Raw genomic sequence first — 24263 nt, 5'->3', positions numbered from 1 at the left:
GGGCTTAGTCCTTCAAATTTAACGGACGGGGGATGGTCTGGCAATCTTGTCTGTAACTATATGCTCCCCCTCTTCTTTCACCTCAGCTTTATTCTTTATTCTCACCTGACTGCACTGTTCAGAGTTCTGTCTTCTCAAGACTTTCCAGAAAGCATTACACAGAGTTAAACCTCAGAGCTATTGTATTTAAAATCTTGATAAATGGATGTTAATAATCCCCAGTTAATTTTCAAAGAAAGAGTACTATACACTTTCTTAGTAAAGCAAACATTTAATGCACACAAAAAACATTGTATATAGTTAAGGTTAAAATTCTGTCACATGTATTTTTAGGAAAAGTCAAGGACAGGTCGAGGGCCATAAACAAAAATTCACAGAAGCCCATGATGTGTCCCTAACTTTTACTAAAAATACTCTAGGGGGAACTGACAGCTGGTCTAGCCTTGCCACTGCAGAAGTCATGGAGGTCCTGGAAAGTCACAGAATCCATGCCCTCCATGACAGAATCGTATACTTATATATCCTATAAAACACTGTAAATAGTATTTGGAATAATATGAGTATCGTTTAAACAAACCTATGAGACAATAAATGTATTGGTGTTCCTTGTATAGACTTTCCCCCTTTTTTGTTTCAGTTACAAACATTCAAACATAAGGTTTCCACATAACATTTTCCATGCTTTAGCAAACAAACATCAGAATACATTCCTCTCTGATCTTCTCTCAGAGATGATTTCTCAGTCTTTATAGTGCGTGTTGGTGTATGTCCCCTGGACTTTTCAGATCTTGAGAAAGGACACATCTCAGCCCTTCAGAACCCTGTTAGCAAACAAACAGTCTGGGGATCTCCACAGCTAGCAGAATTCCAACCCGTGGACAGCGTATGCTACACTGCAGCACAAGCCCACATTTAGTGAGACTTGAGCCAGTGGACCCTGGGTTTCCAGACCCAGGGCCCGAGCGTCCACACTGCATATTGACCGGAGGTTAAGAATTTCTGGACCCAGACCCCAACCACATGGCTAAGGTTTCCACGCTACAATAAGTAGACCCAAGTCAAATCTACATTTCCTGCCATGCCCCAGTCTTCCTGGCATCCCCCACACCTGGGGATGCTTTAGCCCCTGCTTCTTGAACAGTGTGGGGAAACTTGACTGTCTGCCCTGAATGTTACAGGAAGTTGTAGCAGCCTGCAACACATCCTGCCGAGCTATGTTTTGGGTCTGTATGCTCCTAATAACCAGAGCCAGCAACATGGAAGAGTCACTATTTGAAGAGCTTCTTTTCCTTGCATTTTCACTCCTGTTTCAGCAAACGGGAAGAGCATCCGTTAGACACTGGGAGACATTCCAGTGGCGGTTTCTGAGCTACTGAAGGCCCCTGGTGGAGGAGGAGAGCAATACAGACATGGATTAACAGCATTGGTTGCTGGTCTTGCAGCTCGGTGTAGCCACTTGTGTACTCTACCTGGCTCAGCACTTCTGCAGCAGGGCCTCAAGCACAGACTGGTGGGATCACATCATCTTGCAGGGTGACCAGCAGAACTTTTGCATGAAGAAAGCTACATTTCTGGAGCCTTGTGAGCAGCTTTCCCTGACCCTCCAATGGCATGACACATGCATGAGGGAAGCCATACTTACCCACAAACTGTCTAGAAGTTGGCTACCTCAGACTGCTACAAGTTTGTTGCTATTTGTTGCTAACCAGCTTGGCATTTAATAGTCAACAGTGAGTAAAGTGGTCATGGAGGTTTAAGAGGCCATCAGGTGTGTGATTTACCCAAAGATGGTGGGTGTAAACAATATATCTGAAGTAGTCATTGGTTTTGAGAGAACTGATTTTTCAAACTGCATTTGGGCCATTGTTGGGGCTCATGTACCCATATTTGGGCATCCTCAAGGAGCACAAGTACATAAACCACAAATGATACTGCTCCATTATTATGCAGGTCCTTGTGGAGTATAGAGGCTGATTTATGGATGCCAGTATAGGCTGCACTGGAAAAATACATGATGCCAGGTTTTCTGCTGATCGAATGCCTACATTCATAGACAGACTGGGATGCTGTTACCACCAAATGACGTCATAAATGGAGTGACTGTCTCTACTGTTCTCACTGGGGATGCTGCTTATGAAACCATTTTGCCTTTGCTTATGAAACTATATCCTGATTTCATAGGACTTGGCAAAAGAAGCGTTAATTGCATTCTCAGCTGGTGCGGAATGGTTTCTGAATGTGCTTTTGACAGATTGAAACCCCATTGGAGATGTCTACAGACCCATCTGGATGCCAGTGTCATCAGTGCTGTCCACATCACGGTAGCTTGCTGTGCTCTTCGCAATCTTTGTGAAGCCAGATGTGAACCATTTCCCCCTGTATGCACGTATGACAGAGATGGGCTGCGGTACCCTCATCCAGAAAGTGCACCTACCACAGCTGGAGCTGGCTGCACCCAGCTCTCTCTTTTTCACAGAGACAAAATAGTTCAATGTAAGGTCCCCAGGCTCTGTGGCCTCTAGGAGGAATAAATGCTCCCCACATCTTCCAAGCTCTCCCTCTAGATCCATAGAACGCACCACAGTGGTCCAAACACTATCCTAATAGAGGGCATCCCTAGTTAAGTAAAGCTGAAATAGCGCTGCACTGTATCCCGAGTGATAGGGATCCAGGCCTCACAGCAGACACATTCCTTGGTCCTGTGTCAATCAGGGCTCTTTGTAACTCCGGTATTTATAACCTTGCCCCCGACCCTTGTTCTCTAATTGGTCCACTCTCAGAGGATGACTAGAATGTGACGTGCCAAGTGAGTTGCCCAAAATGAAAGCTTTATGTACAGCCTCAGAAACAACTACTGATCAGGTCTAGTACCTGCCACACCCTGTTCTGGAAGTTTCTGTATCCTTCTAAGTGAGTTGCCCTGCTGTTATCTCTTCAGGTATGCGAATACATGGCGTATCCAGCTAATATCCATGCCTCTTCCCCACTGTTTCGCTACCTCTTTCCTGGAGAAACAAAGTCAAATGCTGCAGTATAAACCACCTGGGTTACACAAACACTCAGACAAGTGCTTAACTTTAAACAAGTGAATAGTTTCAAAGTTAAGCCCATGTATAAGTCTTCGCAGGATTGGGGTCCAATTTTACAATTGGGTGAATCACTTGAGAAATCAATTTAATTTTTACATGCCCAAGAGATTATATTAAACCTAATAATTTCAGTATATTTCAATAGAAGAATAAATGTGATCTTCTGCTTTGTTATACATAAGTCTGTCCACAAGCTTGATACTGCATTCTCCCAATAGGATATTGTTGCAATGCTTTGATTATGCCATCTGTCAAATGGTGATTTTAATTAAAAAATCATGTACAAAACCCACGTTCCATCACAAAGGAAGCCCAATTTTCAGATGCAGATGTATAGTCTTGGTAGCCAAGTACAGCTGGAAATGTACAAAATGTTTGCCTAAATATACAGTTCCACTATTTAAAAACTAGGCCCAAGGAGTAAAATAACATGTATTCTACAAAACATTGCAAAGCTATTGTCTTAAAGCTTTAAAAAATAAAATCTAAATTCTGTTACTTTATTTATTACAGATGGGGAACTCAAGGGGACTTCACCACTACTCATCCTCGGCCTGTTGTCAAAGTAAAACTCTTTACAGAAAGCACTGGGGTCCTAGCCCTTGAAGATAAAGAATTAGGAAGGGTGAGTGTCATTGCATTTACAAAATTAGAATACCGACGAAGTGCGTTGTGCAAACAAAGCTATAAGGTGTTCATTATAGCAGACCACCTGCTCCGCTATGGTTAAGGCTGATGCTTGCTTTCTGTTTAAAGGTGGGCTATTCTAAGTGCTCCCAAATCCATATTCTGACTCAGATTGTCTTGAAATTTGCTGTGTCTCATGACTTTCTGCATACTATTAGTGCTCCAAATTTGGGGTCATTTGAACAAGTGGTTTCCAAAATACAGCCCCCCTCACCCCCCTCCCCCCCCCCCCAAAAAAAATACCACAGCATTTTACAACATTTTTTGAAAACATTGATCCTCCCCAAACTAATTTCAGTTGCTCGGGATTTATCTCAGCTAGGGCATGGCACTGACTGCCTCTTTGGGGCAGCAATACTGAAAAAGTTATTAAGAGTAAAGTTTGTAACTCTAGGTGGATGGGTGCCAACGTGATGTACCTAAAAGAGTGAAATGCACTATGCACTAACTGGATGGCGCAAAGGACTATACTGCACTCATTGAACCTGAACTGCACCCATGAACTGGGATTTTGAGCCCTGCCATTTAGTTTTCAGAAAATGTGTTGTGCATGTTCCTTGTTCTTTGCCTGCCAGGGGCAGATATAGCCTCCCAATTCAATGAGTGAACTGACCTCTCCCGCTCAAATTCCATGCAGGAGCACCATTTCAGGTTTCAGTAGGGGGGCAACTTTCAGCAGGGGCCCAGGGACTTCTTAGACCACTGGAGGTATGTCCATATGCAATAAAACATCCGTGGCTGGCCTCTGTCAGCTGACTCGGACTCTGGCTGCAGGGCTGTAAAATTGCAGTGTAGACCTTCGGGCTTGGGCTGGAACCCGGGCTCTGGGATCCTTCCCCCGGCGGGGTCCCAAAGCCTGGGCTCTAACCCTAGCCCGAACTTCTACACTGCAGTTTTATAGCCCTGCAGCCCGAGCCTGAGTCAGCTGACACAAGCCAGTTGTGGGTGTTCTGTTGCAGTGTAAAGATACTCTGAAACTCTTGGATTTTTTAAAATGGCAGAGAACATTCTTATGCAAGAAATAACTTGGACAATCTTCTCCTTCAATTTTACACTTTGAGAGCACGGATCTAAAATATACAGGGAAAAGAGAAGGAGGAGGGAGGAGTAATCTAGAAGACCCTGAACTTGGAACAACTTGGACCAAATGTGGGATACTTGAGAGGTTTGTCTTTGCCCCCACCCCACCTTTATGGGTGGCCCTGCCTGTATGAGTGCACATCCATGGACCCTAGCTAGAGCCACAGGATACATGATCATCATAAACTATTTTTCCAATTTCTGTGAGACAGACTGTTTACCAGATACAGGATCCAGAACATTCATAGGAAGATAAAAACACACTTTGCACGGTATAAGATACCAAATATCGTGTTCCAATAATGGACCACAGTTTGTTTCAGGACAGCTCTGGAAGTTCAATAAGGCCTGAGATTTTGATCACATAATGTCATCACCAGGGTATCTTCAGAGAAACAGCAAAGTAGAATCAGCAGTAAAACTGCCAAGAAACTAGTGAAAAAAGCAAAAACTGCAGATGCTGCCCCATGCATAGCATAACAAGATTACAGGAATACTCCCTCGCAAGACCTAAATTCTAGTGCAGCCCAAAGGTTGATGAGCCGGAGAATGAAGACACTGGCTGACAAGTGGGAAATCGTTAGAGTGTGGGTACTCAGGAGTTTGGTGAATTATGGACAAACCGGCAAAAAAGGCAAGTGTTTTATGACAATAGAGGTGCGAGAGATCTGCCATGTCTGGAGCTGGGTAATAAAGTGCACATGCAATCATTAACAAAAATGGGCCCATTCAAGTTTTAGCAAAAAGTTATAGTGGTTCAACCAGGAAACAAAAGATTATATCAAGTGCAAATGGACAATAGAGAGATAGTGAGGCGAAATCTTAGGCACTTCAGGAAAACAAAAGACAGTATGGACAACACAAGTCTTAGCATTCTAAAGCAGGAGAATCCTGAGCAGAGTCACTAGAAGTAGGTATACATATGTCAAGGGCATATGAGAGGAAATACAGGAGGAAGAAGGTATTTCAATAGAGGCTTCAGCAGCACCAAACCTAGAGACAGTGGTTGACCAGACTGGTGGAAGACTGCATCAGGGAGGCACCAGTGAACCTAACCGTACTAGAGGAAAGTGGATTGTTAAAAGATCGGCTCATCTGAGGGATTTGGTGTGATGAGCTTCTTATACAGGTGCATAGCCAGACGAATTGATAAGATGTTGAACACAGTAACGGCAAGGATGGACAGTATCTGAAAGGTGTATGTTATTGTTGGGATGTTAGTTTTCTTTGAAAGAGAATGGATGTAACAATATGAAGCTTCTAGCATCATACTTCCAGGCATCATACTTTTTCTGTGGGGCAGGTGCTTGGAAGGGACACCTCCTGGGGAACTGTCTACGAAGCCAAGAGGCTGAAGAAACCATGTTATAAGTAGTTACAATAAAGCTGGAGTTTGTTGATTATCCTGGTGTTAGTGCAAGATCTTATATGGCAGATGATCCAGACACAACAAAGCATAAAACAAGAGCAGTGAGGGAGAATGGGGCGGGCTTAGGAACAGTACAGAGAGCGTGAGAGTTGGAAGGATGAACGGAGGAGAGTTAGTGGTCGAAGGAGTGGGGAGGAATAGGGAGAGAGGGGTTTGGGGCTGCAGTGAAGGGAGAGAGATATATGGGATGGGTGATAGGGGAGGGGATTAAAGGGAGGAGAGAGGGGTTGGGGTCTTGGGTCAGGTGAAGGGGTAAGGATTAGTGGGAGGGGGAATGGGTGGCAGAGGAAGTGGGGGGATTGTGGTGTGGGGATCTGTCAGTCCCATATTCTCTCCTCCAGTTAAGCTGCAGCACCCTCCCCTTCTCTCCTTGTCCTGGCTTGGCCACATAGTGGTGGTAGGTTCACCATATTCACAGCCCCATCTCTCAAGGCCACATGTGGGTGTCAGAGAGGGGTGCACTTTGCACAAAGAGGAGTGGGGAGAATGGGGCAACAACAGCTCCCATACTCTGGAAGTGCAGCCAGGATTGGGCCCTGCCCCTCTGGAAGGGTCTGAGCCCATCTCCCCAACACCCCACTGAGTACAACTGAGCAGTTCAGACACCTCAGAGCTGTTGTTTCAGGCTGTATCCATTTCCATAGAGTGTTGTCATTTAGCTAAGAACATCTAATTGAGATGAATGGGCCCATTCATGTCTCTCTGAGCATCCTGCACTGCAGATGAATGCATACAGCCTTTTCTAGACCCAGATTTGGGGTAGGAACTCTGCATCTCCACTCATTTGCCCCTTCGTGCCTTCAGCTGGAAAATGCATTCCTCATGGGCCCCACCTCCCCCTTGTTTCTCCACGCTTACCAGGGGCCTTGAGTGGTAAGGAGGAGGGTGGAGCTAGTGTATGTGTGGGGGTGGGGAGTGGACATATGGAGGGGGCTTGGAATAGCAGCAGCGAGGAGGGTGGGCTCAGAGAAATGGGCATGGCGGAGGACTTGGAGTGGGGGAGAGCTTGGGGAATATGAGGGATCCGAGCAGTGAGGGGGAATGTGTCAGGGGGAGTGTTGAAATAGTGCAGGGAACACTGAGTTGTTGGAAAGGTGGGGGTCAAAGCTGAGCAGTGGGGGATGTTGGGGAGGCTTTATCTGTCCCCAGTGTCTCCATGCTAAACCCTGCATTGTTATTGCATCTGCTTCCCAGATTTTCAGCCTGTGGGTCCCGTGCCAGTGCCTGCCTCTCTGTGGGGAGGACAGTTGAGGTGGGTCACTGGGCTGTTCTACACAGATAGACTAGAAACAAGGAGATGATGCAGTCAGTGAACGGACCAACGTGCAGCCATTTGCATTCTGTGGCTGTGGTAATCATTGCCAAGAAACCAGAGACAGTGGAGCAGGACTGCTGGTCTGCAGCACATGAGGGTGCTAAGAAATTATTTACAAAAAAACAAGAAAAGTAAATGCTCTAACAGTTCATTAATGCAAAAAAGAAAAGGAGTACTTGTGGCACCTTAGAGACTTGAAGAATTGCCACTTTTAGATCTGTAATCGAGTGACCAAAGAGACTGAAGTGTTCTCCGACTGGTTTTTGAATGTTATAATTCTTGACGTCTGATTTGTGTCCATTTATTTTTTTACATAGAGACTGTCCAGTTTGACCAATGTACATGGCAGTGGGGCATTGCTGGCACATGATGGCATATATCACATTGGTAGATGTGCAGGTGAACGAGTCTCTGATAGTGTGGCTGATGTGATTAGGCCCTATGATGGTGTCCCCTGAATAGATATGTGGACACAGTTGGCAACGGGCTTTGTTACAAGGAGAGGGTCCTGGGTTAGTGTTTTTGTTGTGTGATGTGTAGTTGCTGGTGAGTATTTGCTTCAGGTTGGGGAGCTGTCTGTAAGTAAGGACTGGCCTGTCTCCCAAAATCTGTGAGAGTGATGGGTCGTCCTTCAGGATAGGTTGTAGATCCTTGATGCTGCGTTGGAGAGGTTTTAGTTGGGGGCTGAAGGTGATGGCTAGTGGCGTTCTGTTATTTTCTTTGTTGGGCCTGTCCTGTAGTAGGTGACTTCTGGGTACTCTTCTGGCTCTGTCAATCTGTTTCTTCACTTCAGCAGGTGGGTACTGTAGTTGTAAGAACTCTTGATAGAGATCTTGTAGATGTTTGTCTCTGTCTGAGGGGTTGGAGCAAATGCAGTTGTATCATAGAGCTTGGCTGTAGACAATGGATTGTGTGGTGTGGTCTGGATGAAAGCTGGAGGCATGTAGGTAAGTATAGTGGTCAGTAGGTTTCCCGTATAGGGTGGTGGTCATGTGATGATCGCTTATTAGCACTGTAGTGTCCAGGAAGTGGATCTCTTGTGTGGACCGGTCCAGGCTGCGGTTGATGGTGGGATGGAAATTGTTGAAATCATGGTGGAATTCCTCAAGGGCTTCTTTTCCATGAGTCCAGATGATGATGTCATCAGTGTAGCGCAAGTAGAGTAGGGGCATTAGGGGACGAGAGCTGAGGAAGCGTTGTTCTAAGTCAGCCATAAAAATGTTGGCATACTGTGGGGCCATGCGGGTACCCATAGCTAGCTTGTTTGATTCAATTGAGGATCAGCTCCTTTCTAACATCACAGCGCTGAGATATATTTATAGTGAAAACAATCATAAATTTATTGTCAAAGGCTAAGATTAAGAGAGAGTGAGTAAGGATAATAATGGAACAGAAATGGTTACATATAAAACAAAAGGAAACAGGCTTCCTAAGTCTAAATTTAATTTTAACAGGCCAAACCCTTGTCTAAAGTAGTATATCTCCCCTAACGCAATCTCTGTATCTCCAACCAACATGACTGAAATCCCTCTTTCATGAAAGCAAAAAGTGCTGTCCTTGTTGCTTCCTTAGTGAAGGATAAAGAAGTGTACTTTTGCCTGCTTCTTATATCCCCCCAGATTCGTTGTTTTGTCTCCAGGGTCAGGATGTCCTCTCATGGTTTGTTCCCTGATGTGCTGACTTCATTGACTTCACATCCTTATGTTGTGACTTCTTATGCAAATGGAGCTTCCGTTGGGTTGGCTTACAATGCTTAAGTTACATGGGAACTGAGGCAAAAGGTAAATACACTTCCTTTGTCTGGCAAAATCTGCTTGTCAACCCTGCATTGACTCAGACTTTAAAGCATATTTCCAATATATATAGATAACTTCTTACATAGTGTCAGTAAAGACATTTCACAATGATAATAATGACCAGTGTGATCCTGGCCTTCATTGAAGACCTCACATGACATTCTTTACAGTTAAATACTATGAAAGCAGTGTGCTAGGTGTAGTGAGTTTGTCAGGTATGATAGGAGATGCTGTTATAGAACAGTGACCCCTTTGCCAGTTTTCATTGAGGAGTTCTTAGGGTCACAGTCACCTCTTGTTGATCTTGTCTTAATACGAGGCTTCATCCTGCAACAGATTGTATACAGATACCAGGATTCCTCCATTTACAGTCAGTTGCAGGATAGGGGCCTTAAACTGTAAATTCTTCAGGGGGAGTAGTCCATCTTTATATGTTTTGTAAAATGTTGCACACATTTATGCCATTGTGTAAATAATCATATATTGTGCATATCTGGTGTCTTCAGCTTCTAAGGCAAATATAAAGGCAAGGATAGTTTGCTGACATAGGGATGCTCTGTTTGCTTTCTGCTGGTTGCTCAGAACATTTTTTTTTTAAAAAAACAGCGCCTTTTTCACTGTTCTTCTGGAAGAGACTGGAGGTTCATTAGATATACTGACTCAATGTAAAATGAGAAGTGGTCTGAGGACCCCATGACTAAGGCTCCTAGGCACTACAGCAATACAAATGAGTAAAGGCGTGTGCTTGTCTTTGTACAGACCTAAGCATACACTCAGTCATTTAATTTAAAAAAGTGTTAGAGAACTGTGACCCTAGGTACCCCTGTATTCACACCCTATGCACTACTGTAATGATATTAGTACAGAATATGCCTCATGAGGTATCATTTGAACACTGACAACACACTGGCTATTAATATCAATGTAAAATGCAGGCATTAACTTTATATATGAAGTTACCAATTCCCTCTGTATGATGTTACTAGAACATGTTTAAGACCAGAAATCCTAGCCTAGGTAAAAGTGATAATCAAGTCTCTCTTAGATAAAGGAATATAGGTTTACCTCAGTTTACATGTTAGCAGTAAACAAAGCCATCGAGTTAAAGCATTGGGGGCTATGCAGATCCTGAACTTCAGAGGCAGAGAATTAACACTGGTCCTGCACCCCAGAGAGACACAGAAGACTGAATCCCCAGGAGGCCTTCCTGCCTTGTAACACAAAGACATCTCTTGGGGATATAAGGAACATAGAGAGACTTCATCTTTATCTGTCAGTTTAGGAGACAAAGGAACCAAGCAATTTGATCTCTGTGATGGATCCTGGCCAGGAAAAGCTGAAAAGGAGACTGGGTTAGAGAAATTATCTAGAACAAAGACTGTATCTTGCTGTATTAAGTTGTAGTCTGTTAGATGCCTGTTTTTACTTCTATTTGCTTGTAACCATTTCTACCTTTATCCCTTTTGCTTGGTATCTCTTAACCTATGTCCTTTTGTTAATCAACTTGTTTTATTTTTACTGTAAACCTACTCAGTGTTGTATTTGAAAGGAAGGGTTTGTTTACCCCAGTCAAGCTAATAAGCTGTAATATACTGACTTTCTAAAAGCGCAGCAAACTGAATATCTTCTGTGAATGTACAGTGATAGATGCTGTGCATTGCAGAGAAATATTTCTGAGGAGCTTGGGGGCTGGAATTCACTGATGGTTACCTGCTAGATAAAGTTTGGGCTGGGAGAGCCTTGAGGAGTGTGCTGGTGAGGAAGACAGACCGGTGTGTCAGGGAGATGACACAGTTTAACCTCCAGCTAAGCTCACTCTTCGGAGGCAGAAAGATGTCTCTTGCTGAGGCTCTGGGTGTCCCCAACAGCGTGTTAGATGAGCAAAGCCAAGTACAGCATTTAAAGTTCTTAAGTTTAAATTTCTTAACGTTGTAAATTTCTTCTAACAAGAAAACACAGAATTTGAGAGGATTAGGTCAGGGTGGGCCAACTAGCATCCAGCCCATGGCAGTGAAAAGGTTGGACCACCCTGAATTAGGTAATGGTTGAGATCTCCCAAAATACGTGCATTCTTTTGCATGCTGCTGACTCCAATTTGCCCAGGTATCTAGGTATGTATGTACAAAAACAGGGTTGATGTAAATGCTGGAGTTTGTGTGTGTGACAGCTGAGTGAGTGTAAAAAGTGAGAGCACACTTTTGGTTGCACATTTTGGAAATCTGACCCTGTGATGAGCATACAAATTTACTCTGTCCTTCCTACCAGAGATCCTGTGCTACTTTTTTTTTGTTCCGTGCTTTGTCTATGAAGATGTTCAAACGTAATAATTCAAAGTGACAGCCATTGTGCTTGCTTCACACACATGTGAATACAATGTGGGAGCAGCAGGTGGTGTTTGATTAGATTTTTTTGAATATAAAGATAATTTAGTCTTGTTGTACTGATTATTCAATTAAGAGTGAAGAACTCTTGTCTTTTGAGCTGCTTGTCACATCCAAAGGCAGCCAGTAATAATTAGCTTTATAGCTATGCTTTTCATTAATACTGTTATTCTGTATTTGCTTTAAAGATCTCTTTCTGGGCAGGTACCCACACAATTTTCTAGTTTCTGAATGTTGACAACAGCAGGCACATAATTTATATTCTGTGATGTGTTCAAACAGTCTCCGAGAAAAGAAGTAGATTTTAAAACAGATTCCACACTTTGAATATGCTAAATTATGGTTCTCCGTTGTGGTAATGTGCTTCTCTATCAGGTGCTGAAATACTTGTTTTTTCCTTCCCACCCTTCATCTCCGTTTTTCTGTCTTTTCCAAGTCTTGGAGTACAGGTCCCATCCCCAGCGCTCATTACAGGTGCGGTTCCACAGGTTTTTCCCTCATGCTCAGAAGCAGAGGTTTCCTGAGCAGCTCTGTCTGAGTCTCCTTTCTTCAGAAATGTTTAGCATTTGTCTTTCACTAGAGAGACCAGTCCTTTGGGGAGCATGTGTAGGAAGGCTGGAATGCCCCTAGCTTAATGGTAGCTCTCCAGCCACTTCAGCAGTTGTATGGGGCTCAGGTGGCAGCATCCAAAGGCTCCCATTGCTACAGCTGGTCCCATGTACTGCCAGACCCCACCCCCTCTCATCACCTATATCGTTATTTTAGGGTCTTCTCAGCAGGTGCTTTGTGTGTCAGATATCGCAAATACTCACACCATCTGTGGGGTCTATTGTTTCAACTTTATGAATTTTATCTGTATGTTTGAGCCAGATCTTGAAATCATGGATACTTCAAAGACTGCTATACTGGGATGGGCCAGACAACATGGGCCTGTAGAATATTCATAGACCTTTGTGTCAATATGTATTATATGTATTTGTGTGTTCCTGGCTCACTGGGTGGATTTCATGGGGAATATGGAATCACTAGGTAAGTCATTAGTGCAAAATCCTAATACTGGTTATGCAATCCAGCCTTGACACTTTACTCCCTGGGGAAAGGAGTATTGACTAGTTTTACCTGTTTCAGGAGGCTTGGGAACAAAGGCTTTTGAGGTATAAAGGCTGAGTTTAAACAGACTCAGAGGGCTCTCATTTTGATCCAACAAACTGACATCAATGTTTAACCAAGGATCCAAACCCTGCTATGGTCTCCATAGGACTGATGGTGGTCCTCTGGTAAGCTTAAATATGCATTTAGACCGGTTATGACTATTATTATTTGTACTATACTAGCACCTGTAGTTTGTATATGTTTTCTGTGTAAGAATTTTGTTCTTAAATCAATGTACCTTGCTTTTTGAAAGCTGTCTAGTTACTGGTAAACCACTGTAAGTGCTCCTAGAGAAAAAAATAGTGAAATGGCAGGTACTGAGCTAGGTCAGACCTGCTGGGATAGTCACAATAAATTGCAAGGTGCGGGTGGGAGGCTGCAGCCTAAACCCTGGTCAGGAGGGAAAGAGGACTTGGCTCCATGGCCACAGAAAGGTGATGGCAAGAGGCCTGAGACTTAAGGTGCATCCTTTGAGTAGACCATGGTGGGAGTCAGAGGTGCAGTTACCCCGAAACTATGACTCTCTGCGGTTTGCCATTTTCCCTGGCCTAGGTCATTTTTTTGTGCGGTTTCTGTTCTAGTATTATGATAGCTGGCAAGACTGAGATCACTCAGCAAGTAGGTAATGTTGGTTATATGGAATCCCCACAAACTGCCTTGGTGACCAGGCTCCTGTTGGCCTGTTGTTCAAGGGAAGTCCATGTGAGCTGTGCCCTTTCATTTCTCCACTTCAGCGCCCCCCATCTTTGTCCTTTGCTTTGCCTGAAAGCTTTCCCTCAGAATTTCTACCTGTGATAAGATATTAAAACCCCAGACTGGGCAACACAGGGTTAACAAGCTAATGTACGCTTGGGTGGCCCTACCCTGTCACATCTGCGAGAAGAGCTTAAAAATGAGACACCCAGCTCATTCGATGGCAGACCAGGGAGGAGAACAAACCTTCAGTCCTTAGATCCTGGAGAGATGGCTGGCTGAAGGCAGGAGCTCCTCAGATGACTGTTGCCTGAAAGCCCATCCCTGAAGGAAGGGAGGGCCCAATGCTGACTCACATTGAGAGGGAACTTTTCCTCTGTATTTCACTTGTGAGCTTAGTTTAGGGCCACAGCCCGACGAGTGCCCTATGAAGGAGGAGAGTCTTAACCCAGCTTTGGGATGATTCATTTGTGTTAATTCCCCTTTTTGTTCTGTTCATTGACAGTCTGTCCTTTCTGGGATTATCTGGGGCTAAGGCTTTTAGGACTAGAACCAGAGTCGGAAACCACCTGGACATCACAAAGCAGTGGCCTGGGTGAGAGCTGAAACCCTACCCAGAGTCTAGGGAGTGCCTTGGGCAAGGAACTTTGACACTAACCAACACTCAACCACAAGTGACTTACAACTTCAACAACTGTGAGGCCCAACTGGACTCCTCAGAGGATAAAATTATGCTCAGCAATCTCATTGAGGCATTCAAGGGCATTAGTTATTTACAACTTCCAGTCTTCTGAAGTTCAGTCATGTGGAATTGGTGAGACTGAAGCAGCTCAAAGTAGTCCCAAACTCTCTCATGCCATTGTGTGAGGGAAAAGAAGGCTTAAAGGGGGGCAGTGTATCCTAAAAAAGTGGACAAGAGTATCTGGTTAAGGGGACACATCCAAAATCACCCTGAGAATATGCTCATTCAGTGCATCCCCACATCGATTCCTGACCAAGGAGTTTTTTGCAGGAATTAAAGCTACTCCCACACCCAGGTGCTGAGGGAAGAAGTTAGTGGGAAGGGGTCTCACAATAATACACCTCTGTGAACCAGTTTCACTGACTCTGTCCCATTATCTGTATATTAAAGGTAATTTACCAAAGGGCATACTGGGAATGAAACTTCTTGTGCCTTTGTGCAGACAATGGTTTGGCCCAGTCACATGTATAATTCACTCAATTTGACAGTCATAGGTGCCATGTAATAATAGGCAAAAATATACAGTAAAACTTGCCCACACTCTTTGCTTTGTCTGAAATCCTTTTCTTTTTCAGTCATTAAATTGGTAAAACATAAAAGAGTAAGCCCTCTATAGCATGAATTATTCTGTTACATGGTGAAAACTTCCAAAAGGATATACTTGAGGGAACAAAGGAAATTATATGTAGAACAACGTCTCTCATACTTTTTGAAAATACCCTCCCTATATATCTCTAGCAGCTCCAGCTTCCCTCCCCCTATTCAGGCTACAGGACACAGGGCCCCTCTCCCTGCCTCCAAACACAAGACGCTCCCAGCTGGGTGGACCCAGTCAGCCCCTGGGAAATTGCAAAGGAGTCGCTGGTGGTAGCTTGTGATCAGCTACAGTTCCATCTTTGATGTTGGCAACACTGAGAAGCAGCCTGACTGAAGTGCAGAGGGCCGTGGGTTCCGGGGGGAGGCAATAGATTGAGACAGGAATCCTGGAGAGAAGACTGGGGGCAGGGTCTCAGGGTGGGGGTTGTGGGAACACTGCATTTGGCTGGGCAAAGAGGCTGAGACTGGGAACCAGGGGTCAATATGATTCCACATGGTGAAATTTCTGGTTTTCTAGTTTACTTTATAATTTTCTAGGTTTCTAAAACAAATAAACTATGTTAAAATAATATTAAGTTTGCAAAGTAAAGAACGCAAAACTTAGGAAATGTCAGAATTAATATTGTCCGTGCAAATGTAATTTGGCCCCTTTGTGCGTGTGCATTATGATACAGCATGATCAGACTATTTTTCCACAGGACCCCTGCTTTATTCACAGGATGGAGCTGGACTGGGGGTGAACTGGGGTGGTGTGAAAAAGGTGGTTGTAGTCTGGAGGACCCTACCGCATTTGTTGCAGAGGCTGGAAGGTAGTAGCTGAATGGGGCAAGGGACTGTAGGAAAAGATGACATGGTCTCAAGGTTAAGGCAGTTGAATGCTGCTCTGGATAATTGGTTTTATCCCTGCCTCTGGCACAGGTTGCCTGTGTGATGCTTAGCAAGTCACTTAACCCATATTCTTCAGAGGTGGTCACAAACTGCGCTTCCTATTTTATGGGTGACCCTGGGGCTGAGCACTGACAGCTGCAACTGAAGCCCCTGGGAGCTCTGCTTTGTACATAGTATAAAGTGTTATATAACGCTATGGACTCTGAAAAATAAGGCCGTCATGGGCTCAAATTGAGTACCCAAAGTTAGTGGAAACTTTTGACCTAAATTTCTCCAAGAGTCAGTTTCTCATCTGGAAAATGGGAAGAATTATACCGCTTTATTTCACAGGGCTGTTGTGAAAATAAATTAATTGATGTTTGTGAAAATACCACTGTAATGAGTGTCTTAGGCCAACCCTCAGCCTGGGCTTGGCTGTAGTCTTTTTGAGTGTCTTGCCCTGGCTCCTCTAAGGGAGCCCCCTCTCCTGCACATTCTCTCTGTTCCCAAGAGGAATTCAGCTCACTCTTGCAGTCCTTTCTGAGTCCAATTACTTCCAGGTCCTGGCAGTGTACCCTGGGTCCCACCAGAGGTCACTGGCTGGGAGCAGCCCCACCTGTATCAGGCTTGTAGTGTCAGTTCCCAAAACAAGGGGGGAGGGGACAGGAAAGGCTAGCCACCGCCTCAGGCTGGGCTCCCCTCACTACTTAAGCTCACTGGCGGTCCCTAGCAGCCACTCTTCCTGGGCAGACTTCTCCCCCTACTTCTCTGTGGCGAGTTTAACCTTTTTAAGCTCCCCTTTTCCAGGTGGAGCATATTCTGCAGGTGCACCTAATTGCCAGTGCCTGCGTGTAGGAATGCTCGTTGGCCTTTCTATCAGTTGGATGCGGGTATGTCCCATCACTGTGAGCACCACAGTAAAGCCCTGAAGGAAAATAATAACTGTAGATTCAGAGCAGTTTTTTGAATAATAAATAAGGCAGGGACACCCCTAAAGGCTGATGATAAAATTGACTGTGGAATAACTACTTATTCGATGAACATCATCCATTCTGAATGAGGCAGGGGTCCTGTTGAAAAAATAGTATGTGATTGTGTAATTAGATGTATCATAATAGATATGCATAAGGGGGCTGAATTAACATTGCATAGTCAACCTTAATTTTGGCATTTTCTCTTTAACAATTTATCTAGTCTCTGGCCTAAATTGGGGCTTAGGTAAGGGCCAGTTGGCTGGAACTAAACTCAGATGTGATTGGGGTTATGCTTGTGGGCTGGGAGAAGCAACCAGAAGAAATGGCTCCCTTGATTGGGGAGTGTGCTTATAGTTTGTGTCTTGGGTGTGATGAATCTGCTGAAGAGTCCTTTTGAGGACTGCTGCCTCATTTGAAACCATGGCAGATGAAGTCAGGTGACGAGCTTGAGCTAACAATCCCTGGCTTAAACAGGAGACTACAGGTCGCAGGTGTTTTCAATGAAATGTCTTTGACTCTGAGGGTATGTCTTCGTTACCACATTAAAGCGCTGCTGCTGTATAGTCATGGCACCAGCGCTGGAAGAGAGCTCTCCCAGTGCTCTAAAAAAACCACCCCCAGAAGGGAAGTAACTACCAGCACTGGGAGCGCGACTCCCAGCACTGGTGCACTCTCTACACTGCCACTTTACAGCGCTGAAATTTGCATCACTCGGGGTGTTTTTTCACACCCCTGAGCGAGAATGTTTCAGCACTCTAAAGTGGCTGTGTAGACAAGGCCTGAAACACCCTGCTTCCACCTTTGTTCTGGCAGATCAAGTTTAACCATTAGGGTATGCTGCACGGCTCAACTGTTCTTCCAAGCTTTCCAGAGGAAGTGGATTAAGGCTCGGGAAGGGATGGAACTTGCACACCCTGTTAAGTTTAGTGGCTGAGGAAGAGTTGTTCTACTGGATATAAATTATAACTTCTGTATTTGCTTTTATAATGTGGTTGACATTTTCTGAGTTGGGGATTTAGCCACATAGTTCAATTGCAATAGATAGTTGTGTGGCTACGTCCTCTAGTCGGCTGTGAAAATTTCAACGTGTGTTGTACCTAGAGCTTAGGAGGGAAACATTCTGCCAGTCAGTCACAAAAAGAAATAAAGTGTTTTGAGATCCTTGCCTGGAAGAGAGTATTTAAGTGCAAAATATTGTATATCTGTGTGGGTTTTTTTAATTTTATTTTTTATGATTTTTATCCCTGGAGAATATATGTTTGTGTATGATCAGAAGGAAAAGCATAAAAAGTGAGATTCTAGAAAATAAAAGTTAGATCTTTAGAAAGACAAGGTGATTTTAAAAAAAGAGGGAGACAATTAATATGTGATACTTAACCCCTTGTGGCTTAGTTTAATTAAAAAGTCTGGCGTACTTACTAGGATCATAAGATGACTGCATTTATCAGCAATATCCCAAGCAACAGTAGACTGAGACTGATGATTTGTCATAAGTCACCTGGCCCCATGCAACGCTCAAGGCCCAGTTTTGGCACTCAATTATATGATCATAAATAATGCATGCAACTTTCATAATGAAGGTTACCTATCAGGTTATTTCTTTATGCTTCTCTTTAGAATTATGGTTTATAGTTTGTGTTACTGCTGACAGAATATATTTAAAAAGTAACATCATTGAGAGTAAAAGGTGATTTGAAATCATTCTGCAACTGGAATTTGTGTGAAACTTGTAGAAGTACTGTCTATAGAAAAAAAGGGTACTTAAAGGTGTTTTCTACATCCATTAGTGAAGAGATGTAGGAGGTGATGACTTCTATTTGTAAGCAGATTATGGAAAATATAGCTAAATGATTAAAACCATGAAATGACATAACACTTTGTTTTGTCACAGGTTTCTTTTCAATCTGGAAAGTTATTTGTTCACTAACATTGGAAATAATATTGTTTTACAAAACATATTACAATGGAAAACAATCTTTTTAATACAAAGAAAAGGAGTACTTGTGGCACCTTAGAGACTCACCAATTTATTTGAGCATAAGCTTTCATGAGCTACAGCTCACTTCATCAGATGCATCCGATGAAGCTGTAGCTCACGAAAGCTTATGCTCAAATAAATTGGTTAGTCTCTAAGGTGCCACAAGTACTCCTTTTCTTTTTGCAAATACAGACTAACACGTCTGAAACCAATCTTTTTAATAATAGCATTCAACTGTTTTTTCTTTTCTTTTCTTTCTCCCCTTGGCAATATGTCACCTTTATTTACAGTGACACAAAGTGCTGTAATTAGAGCTATTGGATAGATTGACATGTATTTATTCTCATTTCTCATGGTTTCGTTCATCTTTAGACTTTAGTTCTTGATGTTCAGTTCAGAATGGTTCACCCATCTGTTCCAAAAGAGATCCTTGGACGCATGAAACTGCCCCCTTTTCTTCCTTCTATTGCTTGAGATACACACATGTGCGCGCACACGTGAGCATGCGCACAAATATCTACATTGTGCTAAACTATTAAACTTGGGAGGGAGAAGAAATCCCCATAAATACATTAATTTTTAGTTAAGGCTGCTGAGTGATGTAAAGCTTAATGATTAATCATTAATGATCTGGATGATGGGATGGATTGCACCCTCAGGAAGTTTGCGGATGACACTAAGCCCAGGGGAGAGGTAGATACTCTGAAGGGTAGGGATAGGATCCAGAGTGACCTAGACAAATTGAAGGTTTGGGCCAAAATAAATCTGATGAGGTTCAACAAGGACAAGTGCAGAGTCCTGCATGTAGGACGGAAGAATCCCATGCACTGCTACATGACAATGAGTCACTGCAGACTCTGATGGAGGGGTGAGTCTTGGCACCTATTGAAGTTCTGGGGATGGGTGGCTGAGTGAGCAGCCCTGCTCTGCCTGTGGGTTGGCCTCGCACCTGGTTTGCGGCATAGCTGGATGCCCCCGGTAGCATGTCCCCCATCCTCCTCCTCCTCCTTGCCCTCTCCCTCTTCCTCCTTCTAGCTGTCCATGGCAGTGGTCTGTGTCTTAGGCTCTTCAGAGGTATATGTGTGGGGGGGAGGCAGGGATGGTGTCTTTGCCAAGACTCTTTGTAAGAGCTGCCTGTCTTTGGCTCGGCACCAGATTGAATGTTGGCCTCCTTGACCTTCTGGTATGTCTATCGCAGTTCTTTCACTTTCATGCGGCATTGCTACTGATCCTTGTCATACCCCTTCTGCATCCCCCGTGCAATCTGCTTCTAGATGTCCACATTTCTACGGTTGGTCCGTAGCTGTGCCTGCACAGCCTCATCTCCCCACAGGCCCAGGAGATCCAATATCTCTTGTCTTCTCTGGGCCAGAGTATGTCTGGAGCACATAGCTGGCATGATCAGCTGGGCAGTTGCACACAACAATGGAGAGCTGCTAGGTGTGCTCGCCAAGCTGGGCAATCAGGAAAAGGCATTTCAGAAATTTGAATTGACCTTAGTGTGCTGACCATGACTCTATGCCATTCGGGGAGGTCGCCATAATAGGGCACTTCCATGGGTGAGAGATGAATTTAAGTATAGACACATGCACAAATAGGTTGATGCAAGATGGCTTATGTTGACCTAACTTTGTAGTGTAGACCAGGCCTGAATGATGCATGGATCCTGTTGAAAAAATAGTAGTGATCATGTAGTTAAAGACTGTATCATAATGCATATGTACAAGGGAGCTGAATTAAGATTGCACAGGCAACTTTAACTCTGGCATTTCCTAACGTTTGAGTGCTTGACTTTGCAAGCTTAGTAATGTTCTTTTAGCACAGTTTTTTGAGTGTAATTATAATTATTACGTACTTTAAGGGGTTGGTTATATTGCTTGGGCATCCTCATTAGAGGAAAACGTGAACACAAGACAGTGTTCTTTGTGTCCTGTATATGACTATGTGAAGTGAAACATTAGTAGTACTTGTAATAGATGAAACGTTAGTATTATTTGTATTAGATGGTTAATGTGACTTGAGATTTTGTCAGAGAGATGTAATGGGCATGAAATGGAGGACACTGGTGCTGTGGGATTGTTATTTGGTATAAAGGGCTTATGACATGAGGTTATGTGCATGCAATTGGCTAATGGACCATTTTCAAATTTCTTAACTTGTAGATTTATTTTTACCGCCCTCTAACCTCCTTGTTGAAGCATTGTGATTTGGAAGAATGAGCATAGAGTCAGGAGGTCCAGAATTCTAACAACAGCTCTGCCATTGACTCACTGGGTGACCTTGGACACATTGCTTTGCCTTCCCATCTCTGTTTCTTTATCTGTAATACACTGAGCCAGATCCTCAGCTGGTGTAAATCAGTGTGGCTCCATTGACTTCCACAGTGCTACGACAATGTATGCAATGTGATAATCGGACACATAGGGGTTAATAATTGTCCAACTACCTCACCTACCTTCATAATTAATTAGCTAATATCCGTACATGCTTTGTACACATAAAGTGCTAGAAAAATGTTAAACATTATCACTAACATTCTTGGAATGCAATCTGTACAAGACTTGCCTCTCAGCAATCTGTACTTAAAGTTACAGTTTTATTGGGGGGGGGGGCGGGAGGGGGTAAATGCAAATAGATCTTCTGTGCACATTTGGTACACAAGAACTTGTGCCAAAAAGAGATATGGGAAGAAAATTCCATCATCCTTTTTAAAATACAGACAAACTACCAGTACAAAAATTATGAATTAATGACACACTTGTCTATTTGTGTTTACGTCAACTTTAAAAAAATAAATAAAAACCTTGGAGAGAAAGAAATGTTGCTTGCAACTCATTAGGTCTGTTAATCTGTTTCATGACAGTAGTAACTATTGCCTGTAAAAGAGGGAAAAAATCAGACTATTATCTACTGTTTGGCATGAATGCCTAGATATATATGAAATCATTAAATGCAAGGAAGGAGTATTAACGTTATTTACATAGTTTCTGCTTAAAAGGAAAAAACAACTAGAAACCATTTCCTATGCAATGGAACTCAAAGGCTTCTATATTCATGGAAGGGGGGGGAAGAATCAAGAATTACCTTTCTTGGAATTCTGTTAGTAAGCACAATGAGAGATTTAAAATTGTTAGAATGTAATAACCTTAAGCCTGAACACAGATACTTTGCTTAATATTCAGTGTGGTTTGTTTTGAATTAACATTATTTTTTTTATTTCAGACACACATGCATTGCAATTTAGGGTTACATTAAAAGATTTTGGGCTTTGGATATGTATTTAGAAGATGATTTTTATATTAAATGGAAATAATTTTGCTTCCTTAGGGGCCTCATTCTGAAAAATAATATTCATTTTTGAACAGTAGAAGCATCTATCTTAAGAACTAAAACTGAGATATACAGTCAGCTTACTAGCTCTTTAAAGGGAACTAAATCTACTTGACACCCCAAAGCAAGTCACTACTTCTAGTTTATTATGAAATGTGCACATTTCATAGACATTATATGATATATCTTGATTTTTTTTCTCTTTCACTAAAACAGTTGAGAAATAGGGAGGAACTGGTTAAGAATTTGAAAGTGGAAAGCAGCTTGGGTGAAAGTGATCATGAAATGATGAGTTCATGATTTTAAGGAATGGTAGGAGGGAAATCAGCACAATAAAGATAATGGATTTCAAGAAGGCAGACTTCAGCAAACTTGGGGAGTTGGTAGGTAAGATCCTATAGGAAGCAAGTCAAAGGGGAAAAACAGAGTTGGCATTTTTTCAAAAAGATATTATTAAGGGCACAAGAGCAAACTATCCCACTGGGTAGGAAAGATAGGAAGTATGGCAAGAGACCACCATGGCTTAACCAGGAGATCTTCAATGATCTGAAACTCCAAAAAGAGTCCTACAAAAAGTGGAAACTAGGTCAAATTACAAAGGATGAATATAAACAAACAACAAAGCATGTAGGGACAAAATTAGAAAGGCCAAGGCACAAAACGAGAGTAAACTAGCTAGACACACAATGGGATACAAGAAAACATTCTACAAATACATTAGAAGCAAGAGGAAGACCAAAGACAGGGTGGGCCCATTACTCAATGAGGAGGGGGATATAACAGAAAATGTAGAAATAGCAGAAGTGCTAAACAAGGTTCATGTTTCAGTTTTCACCAAAAAGTTTAGTAGCCATTGGACATCTAACTTAATGAATTCCAATGAAAATGAGGTGGGCTCAGAGGCTAAAACAGGGAAAGTGCATGTTAAAAATTATTTAAACAAGTTAGATGTCTTCAGTTCACCATGGCCTGATGAAATGCATTCTAGAATCACAGGTGCCGACTTTCAAAAGTGTCGGGGGGGTGGTCCACCCCCATCTCTGCCCCAGGCCCTGCCCCATTCATAGAATCATAGACTAGAATCATAGAATATCAGGGTTGGAAGGGACCTCAGGAGGTCATCTAGTCCAACCCCCTGCTCAAAGCAGGACCAATCCCCAACTAAATCATCCCAGCCAGGGCTTTGTCAATCTTAACCTTAAAAACCTCTAGGGAAGGAGATTCCTCCAACCCATTCCAGTGCTTCACCACCCTCCTAGGGAAAAAGTTTTTCCTAATATCCAACCTAAACCTCCCCCACTGCAATTTGAGACCATTATTCCTTGTTCTGTGATCTGGTACCACTGAGAACAGTCTAGATCCATCCTCTTTGGAACCCCCTTTCAGGTAGTTGAAAGCAGCTATGAAATCCCCCCTCATTCTTCTCTTCTGCAGACTAAATAATCCTAATCCCCTCAGCCTCTCCTCGTAAATCATGTGCTCCAGCCCCCTAATAATTTTTGTTGCCCTCCACTGGACTCTTTCCAATTTTTCCACATCCTTCTTGTAGTGTGGGGCCCAAAACTGGACACAGTACTCCAGGCCTCACCAGTGCCGAACAGAGGGGAATTATCACGTCCTTCGATCTGCTGGCAGTGCTCCTACTTATACAGCCCAAAATGCCATTAGCCTTTTTGGCAACAAGGGCACACTGTTGACTCATATCCAGCTTCTCATCCACTGTAACCCCTAGGTCCTTTTCTGCAGAACTGCTGCCTAGCCATTCGGTCCCTAGTCTGTAGCAGTGCATGGGATTCTTCCGTCCTACGTGCAGGACTCTGCACTTGTCCTTGTTGAACCTCATCAGATTTCTTTTGGCCCAATCCTCTAATTTTTCTGGGTCCCTCTGTATCCTATCACTACCCTCCAGCATATCTACCACTTCTCCCAGTTTAGTGTCATCCGCAAACTTCCTGAGGGTGCAATCCACTCCATCCTCCAGATCATTAATGAAGATATTGAACAAAACCGGCCCCAGGACCGACCCTAGGGGCACTCCACTTGATACCAGCTGCCAACTAGACATGAAGCCATTGATCACTACCCGTTGAGCCTGACGATCTAGCCAGCTTTCTATCCACCTTATAGTCCATTCATCCAGCACATACTTCTTT

The 24263-nt window shown here is 43.3% G+C and overlaps 1 protein-coding gene across 16 annotated transcripts in view; it reads left to right on the top strand.

The window, feature by feature from the left end:
• Positions 1-24263, top strand: part of CADPS2 (calcium dependent secretion activator 2) — a 555767-nt gene that overhangs the window by 281201 nt on the left and 250303 nt on the right. For all 16 annotated transcript variants that reach the window (XM_074942329.1, XM_074942327.1, XM_074942330.1 and 13 more), the window contains one exon: positions 3603-3714. In XM_074942329.1, the coding sequence (XP_074798430.1) occupies positions 3603-3714 (112 nt within the window). The remainder of the gene's footprint in view (positions 1-3602; positions 3715-24263) is intronic.

Source organism: Natator depressus, chromosome 1 (assembly GCF_965152275.1).
Source record: "Natator depressus isolate rNatDep1 chromosome 1, rNatDep2.hap1, whole genome shotgun sequence".
Lineage (NCBI taxonomy): Eukaryota > Metazoa > Chordata > Testudines > Cheloniidae > Natator > Natator depressus.
The sequence above is the reverse complement of the archived record's forward strand: the minus strand, read 5'-3'. Positions and strand labels throughout refer to the sequence as shown.